This window comes from Echinops telfairi, unplaced genomic scaffold, assembly GCF_000313985.2.
Source record: "Echinops telfairi isolate 266 unplaced genomic scaffold, ASM31398v2 ScPeMD7_12;HRSCAF=54, whole genome shotgun sequence".
NCBI classification, from domain to species: domain Eukaryota; kingdom Metazoa; phylum Chordata; class Mammalia; order Afrosoricida; family Tenrecidae; genus Echinops; species Echinops telfairi.
This window is the reverse complement of record NW_022103909.1, coordinates 4,087,675-4,100,539: the sequence shown is the minus strand read 5'-3', so window position 1 is coordinate 4,100,539 and position 12,865 is coordinate 4,087,675. Positions and strand designations below refer to the sequence as shown.

General features: G+C 39.7%; 1 protein-coding gene across 2 annotated transcripts in view; it reads left to right on the top strand.

Moving 5' to 3' along the window:
- Window positions 1–12,865, top strand: part of SPATS2 (spermatogenesis associated serine rich 2) — a 139,200-nt gene that overhangs the window by 111,050 nt on the left and 15,285 nt on the right. For both annotated transcript variants that reach the window (XM_013006956.2, XM_045287321.1), the window contains 3 exons: window positions 691–873; window positions 4,157–4,292; window positions 12,780–12,838. In XM_013006956.2, the coding sequence (XP_012862410.2) occupies window positions 691–873; window positions 4,157–4,292; window positions 12,780–12,838 (378 nt within the window). The remainder of the gene's footprint in view (window positions 1–690; window positions 874–4,156; window positions 4,293–12,779; window positions 12,839–12,865) is intronic.

Below are 12,865 nucleotides of genomic sequence, written 5' to 3'. Positions count from 1 at the left end.
GCCCTCCAACGGATCTGAGGGACGGTGAACTGGCCCCCTGTTTAAAAAGTTTGAGGACCCCTGATCTAGGGCTATACATGCAATAGGAAGGGGAGGGATTGGGGGCGCACATGTGACAAGAAGGGCTGATCCTAGATTCAGGGTGGCCGCAAAGCCTGTAGGGAGAAGTAGCCCATTGTGCTTAACAGCAGGGAGTGGGCTCTACCTGTGGTGGGACCTGACAGAAGTCTGGCAACTGACAGCCTTCAGGGAGGATGTCTCTAAGCTTCTGACCTCCCACCATATGCTGGCAAATAGCCTCTAGCGTTTGGCATGTCTTTGGGGGAGACAAAACTGGGGAAAAGTCTCTTTATAATCCACACTCTACTTACAGAAGTTGCATGGTAATGACTCTCTCCACTTCTTTAGACACTTCCTGTGAGGAATGAGCTAGCCTATTAAGAGATGGGTTCACACAGACTCCTGTTCCTTCCTTTCTTGATGCCCACTTTGGGCCAATTAAACCTGAAGCAGCTGTGGCGACACCATGGTGATTCTAATCTTTGATATGTTTTTGTCAGGTAATTTTGTTAACAGTGGTTGAAGAGGCATGGTTTTGCCCAAAACATGTTACCTGGTGTCTTTGTATATGCATAAAACCGCTCCATTGATAGACCCTTAAATTCTAAAATACTGTCCTTCCATTGGCAGGACCCATGCTGGAGAACGGGCTCTCCGATGCTGAGCTGAGACCTGGGACTGTGCACGCTACTCAGAATGCTCAGCTGTCCAGGAATGCTGCCAAAGCTCTCTCGAGATCACCTACCACAGGACCTCAGTTTTCAAATCTGGCCATGGAAGATGTTCCCCCCTCCTCCACTAACAAAAAGCTAGGTAAATTGGAGACCCACTCTTGAAGGAAAGAGGAAATTGGGGTTTTTAGCCAAAGAGGAGAAACTACGTCTGCTCCCACAGATAAGGTTTCAAAAGGGCAGTAGACTGTCCCCTTTCTGTTTTGCCCAGCATTGACTCTCCAGATCAGGGTCTGACAGTGTTGTGATGCTGGGCAGCCCTGTTAGAGTAGGGGGGCTGGTGGTGCCCCTTGTGTGAATTGAAGTCAGACTCTACTGCCAGGTGACGTACAGGCTAACATTAACCAGTTTCCTTTCTTTGCTTTACTGAAACACTTTTATACTGTTTCCATCATTTTTATTTCCTGGTTGACTCGAGCTTAGAAATCCCTATCATCTTAGACATGACATTTTAAAGAAATATTTTCATTCCTCTTCACAGTTTCATGCGTTTACTTGATATCTGACAGACTTTAGCTTTAAACTAGAATATTTCCTCTAAAGTAATTACTTAGTATTGACTGGTGGTAGTTCTTGCCCCCCCCCCTTTTTTTCTTCTCCAAATGATGATAATCATTTAACTAAACGGCCAATAATTGAACAAGGGTAACAGCCCCTCTGAGGATTGTATATCTAAGCATGGTTCAGTTTGCCCCAGTGCAGTAACCCGCCCTGTGCTGCTCAGCTGTTGGTTTGCATGGACTTTCCCTTACATTACTAGGAGCACAATAATGGGAGAGAATATGCTATACCCACTTTTGTTTCTTATTTAAGAATTATCAAAGAAAAATTTAGAGGGGCATGTAGGCATGAAGGAGACCTGATGGTGCAGTGGTTAAGCAGTGGGCTGATACGAAACCTGCCCTGCAGTCTGTCTGCTTCATAAAGATTATAGCGGAGCACATAGTCGGGGGCACTTTTGCTCTGTCACCCATAGGGGCGCTATCAGTTGGAATGGACAGCACAACAACGCGGAGGCATAAAAGATCACATTGAGATGAAGAATTGAAATAAACTGAAAAGTCTGTATGTTGCCTTAATTGTACTTTTTTCAGACCCATTATTTCTATACTGTGTATAACTTTAACTTTGGTTAATAGAAGTTAATCGAGCTCTTGAAAGCTGGTTTAAAATGTTTTCGGTAGGGAAATGTATTTCATCTTTCTCTACAGAGCTGTCTTCCCCACACCCAATGCTGTGCTATAGGGAAAACACATTATCCTCTTTGTAATGCATACATGGCAAACATTATACTCTTAAATCTTGCTGTTTAGGGGATTTTGACATTTTGGTAGCCACTCAAATAAGGATTTAAAAAATAATGAAACAACTTTATTATGAAGTAGGTGAAGGTTTACAGATCAGATCAACCTTCTTACATTCAACTATTCATACATGTTTTGTTTCATCTCATTCATTTTAGCCCCTCAATATACCATCTCCCACTTGGCTCTCTCCATGTGTTTCCTGTTGCCCTTTTTTTGCTTTCCTGCCCCTTTGACTTTGGGTAAATGCTGACTCTTGATCTCATATGGTTGATTTCTTCTTCCTTCTTCCTTATTGGGTTGCTAATGAGTCAAAATGGACTCAGTGCCAGTAGGCGTTTGTTTTGTTAGTCTACTGTTCATCCTATTCCGTGTGCATGTCTTCGTTTCAGACACTGGTTTGCCTTTTTTTCATCTTGAAGTTGAGTTTGGGAGCTGAAAATGTCTTCTGTGTCTCCTTAAAATACTTCTGCTTTCTTTTGCCTTCTTCAGTATATCTGGTATCCAATTACAACAACTGCTTAATTTTATCACCTGAGCCTGGTTTTGTTGATTGATTTTCTCTTTATTATGGATCATGTTTTTCTGCTGCTTTCTGTGCCTGCTAATTTTTTTAAATTTTACTTCATAATCGATCATTTCTATCACTTATTATAACTTAAGAGCAATGCCCAAAATTGGAAGGGCAACAGTAAACTTGAGGTGGCAGTTGTCTCTCTTGTAAAACCCTAAAAATGGATTAAAAACAGTTGCGAGAGGAAAAGGTGTCGTGCAGTAGAAAAAAATAGCTAACGTTTCCACCCTACATACCAGTTGTCCAACAGGAGGTAACAGTGTTTGTTAATTTAAGGAATTACTGACAGAGGAGGAGAGAGAGGAAGCAGGCTTTGGCTGGGTTGAGCGGGTGACCTAAGAAACTGCAGTAACCAAACCAAGCCAAGCCCTGGAGTTCACAAGGCAACCCTGGACTGGACTAAAGTTTCGTTTACGTGCACCCCAGGGTGGCATTCGTAAAGCCCCTCTACATTAAAAACGGTGCAAGCTATTTTCAGACATAATAATTAAACTCATTGCCACCGAGTCGACGCCGACTCATTTGAAATGGAAGTGAGATATTGTTTCCTTGAGCTCCACACTGAGGAACAAGCGACGTGAGAGGGGAGCCACACAGGCGGCTCAAAGTCTACCAGGACGGCAGTGAGCCTTCACGCTGTGCCTGCTAATTTTTTATTGGATATCAGACACTGATTTTTTTTCTTCATTAAGTTGCCTGATATATTTTATTTCTTTAAATAAATATTCTTGTGCTTTGTTCTAGGACTCAGAGGCTTGCTTTCAAAGCCTTGTTAGGCTGGCCCATTAATTTAGTCTAACACCAATTTGCTTCATTACTGAGACAATAAAACTGTCTAAGGGCTCAACTTGGTGCTCCATGCATTGCGGTGTTTCTCTACCCTGGCTGGTATGAATAGGAACGATTACAGGCCTGTGTAAGCTCTTTTTCATGTTTCTCTGAAGCACACATTCTGTGGTAGCTTTCTTTTCCTGGAATAGCTTTTTCCTCTCGTGTACTTTGCCTTAAGAGTTCTAACCACCTTGACCCCCTGAATTCTCACCTCTGTTCTTTCATTCAATTCATTCAGAGAGCTCACCAGGCTCAGTGTAGGACTTGTCCCCATATTACTCCCTCCAGGCAGAACATCAGGCAGGTAAAAGGCCTCTTAGCTTATTTCTTCATTCTGAGGGAAAAAGCACTGCCCACTATTGCCTATTGTCTGAAAATCATTGTTTTGTATATTTTATCTGATTTTTGTTTTCTTTATTTTTTAGTTGTTTAAGGTAAGAGGATAGATCCTGGTCGTCTTATTCTATCTTGGGCAGGATAATTTTGTTTTGTTTTTTAAAAATCTATGCTCATATCCGTTTTGGGGTTTTTTTTGGTTGCCACAGTAGAGGAGAGCCATTTAGGGAATCTTAGTCCACAGGACATTTTGTTACTTTTCGAGCTTAAACATTCCAATACAACTAATCTTTGGGTCTTCCTCCACCCTGACCCCCCAGGTTCCAATATTGAAAAATCTGTCAAAGATCTCCAGCGCTGCACAGTGTCTCTTGCACGGTATCGAGTTGTCATTAAAGAAGAGATGGATGCATCCATTAAGAAAATGAAACAAGCTTTTGCTGAATTGCAGAGCTGGTAAGTTGTATTTGTCTTAAGGAACAGAAAAATGATCATTTATGCAGATATGCCATCATTCAGTAAGTTGTGTAATTCCCAATTCCTAAGTAGTCTACAGAGTGAGGGCACACTTAAACCTGCCTGTGGTTTGTTTAGGAGTATATGTACCTTTCTTATGGTCACAGTGTGGTCATGAATGATACAGAGAATTCCAAGGCTCTAGAAATGGTTAGTATCATTTAGAAAGGGACAAGTGATTACAAATAAAAGCTATGCACACTTAACATTAGAGTCTGTCTTTTAAACAAGGAGCCCACAACAAATGTCATGTTACTTTTGAACAGAACTGTAAGGTAAAAAACCTGCCTTTGCTAACGTACCTCCTCTTGATCTTATTCCTGTACCTTGCCCTAGTGCTCTCGTATGCCTTGTTATTAAGCATGAATTTGTTTTAACTTTGCATTGCTCATACTGCCTTCTGTAGAATACTCATTCTTAAAATATATGAATATGTATTTTCTGGAGGAAACCAGGGTTTGGTAGTTAAAGAGATTTGAAAATATGACCTAAATTTTTTGCCCTAGGACTTCACAGTTTTTTGGCAAGTGGTCATTGATTTTTTTAAAAAACTTATTGACATGTAATTCACATACCATGCAATTCAATGGTTTGAAATATATTTAAAAGAGTTATTCAGTCAACACTACAATCAATTTTAGAACATTTATTTCATTTTTATACTCCCTCCCAGCTTCCCTTCTATAACCTTAAGAAAACTAATAATGTAGCTACTGCCTCTATTATATACCTATCCTGGGTTTCATATAGAGAAAATCACACCAAACAACAACAATAAAAACAACCTCAAAACAATAAAAAAGTAAGCCATAGGTAAACCTCAAACTAAAAGAAAGCAGAAAATAATAAAAACTAGAGCAAATTAAAATGTGTCAAGAGGGAAAACAAATGATGTTAAAACTTAACTATATCAGTATTAATTTACTTTCTGTTATACTCTGATGGCCAGGGTATTGACATCCCTGGTCAGTGATCTCAGGGAATTCAATGGAGGCTTAATCCCCATGATTTGCTGCAAATGGATTCTGGGCTTTCACTGTCATCTATAGCCTTTCTGCAAATCAGATGCTCAGAATTTAAGCTCTAATACAATTCCCTCCTCTGATCTTGGATTTTATTTACAGTCTTTGGATCAGTGCCATTTTAATGTTAATATGCATTTTGAATCTCTTAAGGGACCTACAGTATGCTGTTTCTCAAGCATAGTTGATTATGGATTATTTTTCTGGAGAAATATATTCTAACATTTCTAAGAACACCAAAGCTTACTTAACTAATAGATATTAAAGTGCCAGCTGATCCTTAAGCTATCACTTCTTTCTGGGAGGCATATGGATTTTACAAGGGAATTTTTGAAAAAGGAATAGGCCTAAAGGGACTTAGAACTATCCACTATGCTTATTTGTAAGACCTGCATACATATGAGAGAAGGTGTCCATGGATATGGTAAACCTATGTCACTCTTCCTTCCAACCTTGTTTCACTTGCCTGTCTGTGGACTTCCCTTATGCCATACCCAACTGTGGCTGTCCACAAAGTCAGTCTAGTTACTTCATACTACAGCACCTAAGTTCTCCTCTAGGAGTCAAGAGGGAATAAATAATTTTTTTTTTAAGGGAATAAATATTTAGTACAATGCCTTTAAAAACTTGCTGACCCAGGAGGGTAGAGGGAAGGTGAAGGGACAAAGGGGGAACAGATTACAAGGATCTACCTATAACCTCCTCCCTAGGGGACGGACAGCTGAGAAGTGGGTGAAGGGAGACGTTGGATGGTGTAAGATAGGACAAAAGAATAATAATTTATAAATTATCAAGGGTTCATAGGGGAGGGGGAAAATGAGTTGCTTATACCAAGGGCTCAAGTAGAAAGCAAATGTTTTGAGAATGATTAGGGAAACAAATGTACAAAAGTGCTTGACACATGGATGTATGTGTAGATTGTGATAAGAGTTGTACAAGCCCCCAATAAAATGATTTATTATTTAAAAAAATAAATTTAAAAAAACTTGCTGACCCATACATTTATGATTTGCAAAGCATAGAAGGTCCAATAAATCATGATAGCCAAAAAGTGCTTTGAGATTGGGTAATTTGTCCAGTAGTTCCATACTTGTCCCAACTTTCACCTTTCAACCTAACATTTTCTGGGGTTTCTTCCACACATTATTATTTCAGTTAGATTACTAGTTGTCTCCAAATTTAGCATTCACATTTCTTCTACATATGTGCGTATTCTTTCTCAACCAAATAAGTTTTCCTGTAGATAGGTTATCTATTGTTACCTAAATTTAACCAATTCTCCAAAATTCACCTTGCCAAGTTGTCACTTTGAAATTTTTTTCTAGAAGAATGATCTCTGCTCTCTGTACTTGTGCCCTTTGTGTAGATTGTTATCACAGCAGACATAGTTGACACATCTAGAAAAGAACCGAGATCTAAGTGAAGGTACTGCACAACTCTGCCTTGATAAGCTTCTGGTCCTCATGATTGTTCATATTACTGGTTACTTAGCCACAGGATCTGACTCCATTCAGAGCCAGCCTGCACCAGGAAACACAGTTCAGGGAGAGAGATTTGTGAGTTCCTGCTGACTTGGAAGGCAGTGGGAGGGGGAGGAGAAGAGCCTCCTTCAAGAAATAACAAATGAAATGGTTTCCTGCCTCAGAACTGTGTATTTAGGATTGATTAACAGGCATAGCAACCAGGTCCATTTAACTTAAGGAAAGAGATTACTTGCCCTTTCCTGCTGTTGTAGTAAAGCCCTTCTCTCTGGCTGATTGGGTTTTTAAACTACCTTGTTTTAGGGCCCCTGATAGTTGCTACTTCCAGACCTAATTGACAGGTGTGCTAACTGTGTTTGGCACCCCAGCAGAGTTCAAGCCCTTCAGGAAACCGTTTTTTGTGTTGGTTATAGAGTAAAAGAAAAGGCAAAGGGTTCCAACAAATTTGCAACTGTAGGATTACATTACCCCTGACAGGGCACTAGGGAAATGAACCAGGTGACTGCCTTCACTTTGATGCCAAATGAAAGGAGACACATACCTGTGGAGGGTAAAATCCGAAGCCAGTCCCATATGTAAAATGTAAAGCCAGTTCTTCTCGGTGATTCAGTAATAGTCATCTCTAGGCCCAGGTTAACTTTTTAAAAATCCATCTGGCTAACCTGGTTGGCGTTAGTGGTTGGCTTGTGGCCATTAAGGAGCATGCCGTGGCGAGGAAGGTGAAGCTGGAGTATGAACTCCTTTTGGAGGTTGTCATGTGATGTGCTGGTGAGAAGTGTCACGCCTTGCTTTCTTTTAAGGAAATGGCAATAGATCCCATACGATTCTGTGCCTTAACACAGAATTTTTATTGCTCTTGTTCCCTTGTGTACCCTATCTAGATACACACATGTTCTTAATAGTTAAAATCATAAAACTCCAAACTCAAAAACAAATGAAAAGAAAAACCAAAAACTCCAAATTCCCTGCCTTTGAGTCTATGCGAACTCATAGCGACCCTTTATAGTGAGAGTTTAATTTTGTAATGTCTTCTGTTCCCTTACAATCATCTTTGATTTTTTGTTCCAGTGTAGCTGTTTAGTGTGTGTATAGACTTAATTTAAGAATTTCTAGACAATGAATTCGGAGTGGATAATGGTTTAGCCACTTATTGGAAGGCATTTTACTAGAATATTTTGCTGAAACTGAGAAACCAACATGAGTACAGAAAAGAGATTAATAAGAATTACTACCATTTAGGGCACTTTTCTCATGTATCAGAAGCCTCTGTACAGCATTTCTAATCTGTTTAGCAATCGTTTTAAACATTTATGTTCTTGCTTTATAGAGATCAGGAAAATTTGACACAGAACAAAGTAATCTCACAAAGTCAGTCCATGTGTGCAGTGACACTTTTCCACTATACCATGCTCCCACCTTCTCTTCTTACCAGCTTTCACTTCTTACCTTGACTCTTCAATCCCTACCTTTCTCACCCATACCTTCTTGCTTTGTTTCCAGAGCTTTCGACAGCAGAATAAGTATTCCAGCGTGAGAACTCAAAAAAGCAAATCTTGGTTTTATGTGAGGATCTAGTGCACTGCTTGCCAAGTGGGTGTAATGCTCCAACCACTTTTCCTTACCAGCTAGAAACTTAAGTAGCACAATCCTCATAAACTACTTTGTTAGTGGTGTTTTTTTTCTTAAACAGAGTATGTATAAGTTATGATCATGAGTCCTGTTGTCTCTAGGCCTAGTTCAGAGTTGAGATGAAAGCAAAGTTACTCCACAAGGACATATCTATTCCACAAATAGATTGTTTAGATTCACATTCTAACTTCTTAAAAGCAACATCAAGTCTTGAAACATGTAATTGCATGCCCACATGTTTTGCAAAGGACACTTTCTATAAAGAGGGGCCCACCTAAATTTTCATAAAGTCCAAATTTTATTTAACAGGCTAGTTTTTTCAATTCAGTTGTGTCCCAGTTCAACGCAGTATGATGATCTGGCAGCCTATGGTTTTGATTTTTGTTTTGAGCTTAGATGGGCCTATCATAATTCATTCAGGAGGACTGAATGTCATAGAATTCCTCAAGCATCATTCTCTGTTTGTCAAAACTTTTAGCAATTCTTGGCTATTTTATATGGGCAGAAGGAAGTATCTTCAAACAAATGAAGTATGTGTATTGGCTTTGCTTGGATTTCTTCCCTCAGCAGCTAGTGAAATTATAATGAATAGATTTTCAGCAGTTAAAATCAAGTATAAATATTTTCTAAGAACACTATTGAGTGATTTAGAGAATTACCCTTTTCAATAATTGTTGCCAATGAGTTTCTGAACGCAAGAAGTAGAATCAATAAGCTGTGTGTTAAATTAATTAACGGACCTGCTTCAAGTGATGGAGACACAGTATACCAGAGAATTGTGACTGGTCATGCTGCAGGAATAGCCATTCTGTGCAACTGAATTACTGTAAAATCTTTAGGCTAAGTGGAGCAATTGCTCAGTTGGTCAAAACGTCCCAGGGAAAGGGGAAAGGCAATCCAGAACATCTTTAGTAACATGGGCCAATTATCCAAAACCATTTTCCATATTGAAGAAGGGATTTAGATAGTGTCAACACTGCATAAGGCTCAGGCTTAAAAAGAACTCGTTTCTTTCCAAACAGGCTCCCAGTAATATTTAGCTGACTTTGATCTAGTGCACCAGGCAGTACCCACATCCTCCCCCCCCCCCCCAACTTCCATTGAGTCGCTTTCAACTCCTAGTGACCCCATAGGATAAAGTAGAATTGCCCCGGTGGGTTTCTGAGACTATAAATCTTCTATGGGAATAGAAAGCCTCATCTTTCTCTGGAGGAGCAGCTGGTGATTTTGAACTGCTGACTTTGCATGTTAACAGCCCAAAGTGTAACTCACTATGCCACCAGGAAACAACGTTATTTAAATGGGGGCTGGTCATTATCTCAGAGGAAAAAAGTGCCATTACAATATTTTAGCCCATACTCTTTCTCTCGCGCTCTCGCTCTCTCTCTCTCTCTCTCTCTCTCTCACACATACACACACACACACACACACACGAATCATGATGTGGAAGTATTTTTCCTTGTTAAAAGTGTCATATGACATTCCATTATTCATAATAAAGTTTATAGGCTGCAAAATGCTTAGTTGTTTGCTTAAGTCTTTTAATAAATATTTTACAAGCTTTGTCAGACACACAGAATTTGTCATCTGGTGGAACACAGTGTCTGCATCTTAAGATCACTCCGCAGCAGAAGGGAGGTAACGTCCGTGTCCAGGGCTGGCAGCTCCTGTCATGGCTGGGCCTCTGTTTTGCCTTTTAGGTATTCTACAGTGCTGCTTGAGTTCGTGGAGCAAGTGTTGCTGCCCCGAGTGTGTGTGTCTTCTCAGTGCCGTGCTTTTGGATTAATGCCAACCAGTGTGTTTAATTCGAAGTCTCTTTAGGAATATTATGCCTAATGATATCAAACCTGTTTTCACTGCCCCGTCCCTGTAAAGGATTTTGTTTGTTGAAGAAATGGCCCGGCCTAACACTTTTTGTATACATCACACACATAGTGTCCTTGTGATCTACGGAAGAAGAGTAGAACTTTTATTAATCTTGTAGTTACTGCCCTTTTCAGAGAAATTAGAATGAACTCCAAATTTGAAGAAAGAGCATTTCATGGTTGTACTGTTTTTGAAATCCTAGATTAAAAAAAAACATTTTTGTTTAGTGTGCCACCCCCAAGCTTAACCGGTATGATAAGAGAATTATGTTTACATCCAGAGACTGGAGACTAAGGTAATCTATCTTCATAACCTTGAAGGCAGTGGACACTCTATAAATACAGAGAAAGGCTTCATATCCCTATAAATGATTTCCATTTGCAGTGGATGAAACTCAAATGGCTTATTTAATGTTCCCTTTCTGTTAAAAAAAAAAGGCTTACCTACCACAACCTTTGAGTATATCCTTTTCAGATCACTGTTAAATGTTTATCAGAAACCAGCACATGTATGTGTCTTTTAACTACTCTGCATTCTAAGGACTAAAATGTCAGTGGACTTGGTAAAACTAGCAAAATTAAGATAGACAAATCTTAATCACGGATACATTTACCATGCCCTAACAGGTGATGCCTGGTGAAAATTCATTAGAGTCAAAGCTGCCGACACTTCTAGATCAAAAGAGGGGGGTTGGATATGGATGAGCTACATACCCCCAAAAATGGAATTCTCCCCCCTCCCAAAAGCTATGTATTTAAATTTTTTTTACAAAACAACCTTATCACCTTCAAAGTACTCTCCATTACACTAAATACATTTGTTGAATCTGATTCTTTTCTTGGAAACATTTTTAAAACACATCTGTTTGTATGGCTGACAACACCTCCCTTATTTTTTTTCTTCATCTCTTCTACATCTCCAAATTGCTATCCTTTCCTGTCCCTCTTTATTCATGGAAACAAAAAGCAGTCACACTGAGTGAGGTCAGGTAAGTAACGTGCGTGGGGCAAGAGAGGAATACTGGTTTTTGCCATTGGCTCACTGCGATGGCTGCATGAGCACAGGTGCATTGTGGTGGTGGCAAAACCAGTTCTGGCTGCCACAAATCAGGCCTTTTTGATCCTACACTGTTATGCTAACTTTTCAGACCCTCTAAATTTTTCTTAAAATCAATTTAGTGGGGGCTCATACAACTCTTGTCACAATCCATACCTACATCCATTGTATAAAAGCACATTTGTACATTCGTTACCCTCATTATTCTCAAGACATTTGTTCTCCATGGAAGCCCCTGGCATCAACTCCTCATTTTTCCGCCTCCCTCCCCACTACCCACTCCCTCATGAACCCTTGATAATTTAGGAATTATTATTTTGTCATATCTTACACTGTCTAACGTCTCCCTTCACCCACTTTTCTGTCATCTGTGCCCCCCAGGGAGGAGGTTATATGTAGATCCTTGTAATCTGTTACCCCTCTCTACTCCACCCTCCCAGTATCACCACTCTCACCACTGGTCCTGAAAGGATCATCCGTCCTGGATTCCCTGTGTTTCCAGTTTCTATCTGTACCAGTGTATGTCCTCTCAGACCCTCTAAATTGAAAGCTTGATTAATTGTCTGACCTGTTGAGTGAACTCCAAATGCACCACAAGTCAACGTTTTAGTCCATTTGTGAACTTGACGGATGTCCAGAACGAGGTTTGTCATCAGTCAACTTTTCACCTTTTCTGAAATGAGAAAATCACTCATACACTTGAGTTCTTCCGGTAACGCTACCCTTGTAAGCTATCTTCAACCTCACAATAGTTTCTGTGACATTTTTTCCCTGAACAGGAAACAAAATTTCACAGCCACATACTGGTCTCCCAAATCGGCCATCACAAAAAGCAAGGTTCAAGCGGAACTGCTTTGACTGAAAAATTCCCTGTGACTGAGAGAACCTTTCCAGGCAATGACATTGGGTGCACTCAGGCAGAGTTGCTGGATGCTTGTTTTGCCTGGCAGGAAAACCGTGTACTATGAAAGCTCTGCCTAGCGGAGCTTTTTTCCGTGTGTGTTTTTTTAGGTATCCCCTCCTATGTGTGTAGTGTATAATCTATATGTCCCTTTTTATGTAGGAGGTGCATACTAATTTCCACAAGAACTTCTGTTTTTTAAAAAGCAGCTTCCTAAGAAATGTTTTGTAGCTTGCTACTGCCATCTACTGTTTCTCAGTATATTGACTTCTAGCTACTGATCTCTCGTATGTAAAAATAAGAGGTAATTAAACCTAGTTAATTGATTGGAAATTTGACAAGGCAGTTTTCATTGGTCATTACAGAGTTTACTTTGTAGTGTGCTTTTAGTAAATAAACTGATAAGTCAATGTGCTTTTATTGTGTTTGAGTTTCTGATTAATCCTTTTTCTCTTGTGTCATCTTTTCCCAGTTTAATGGACCGGGAAGTGGCATTACTTGCTGAAATGGATAAAGTAAAAGCTGAAGCAAGTAAGATTGATCTTTTTTTTTTTTTTT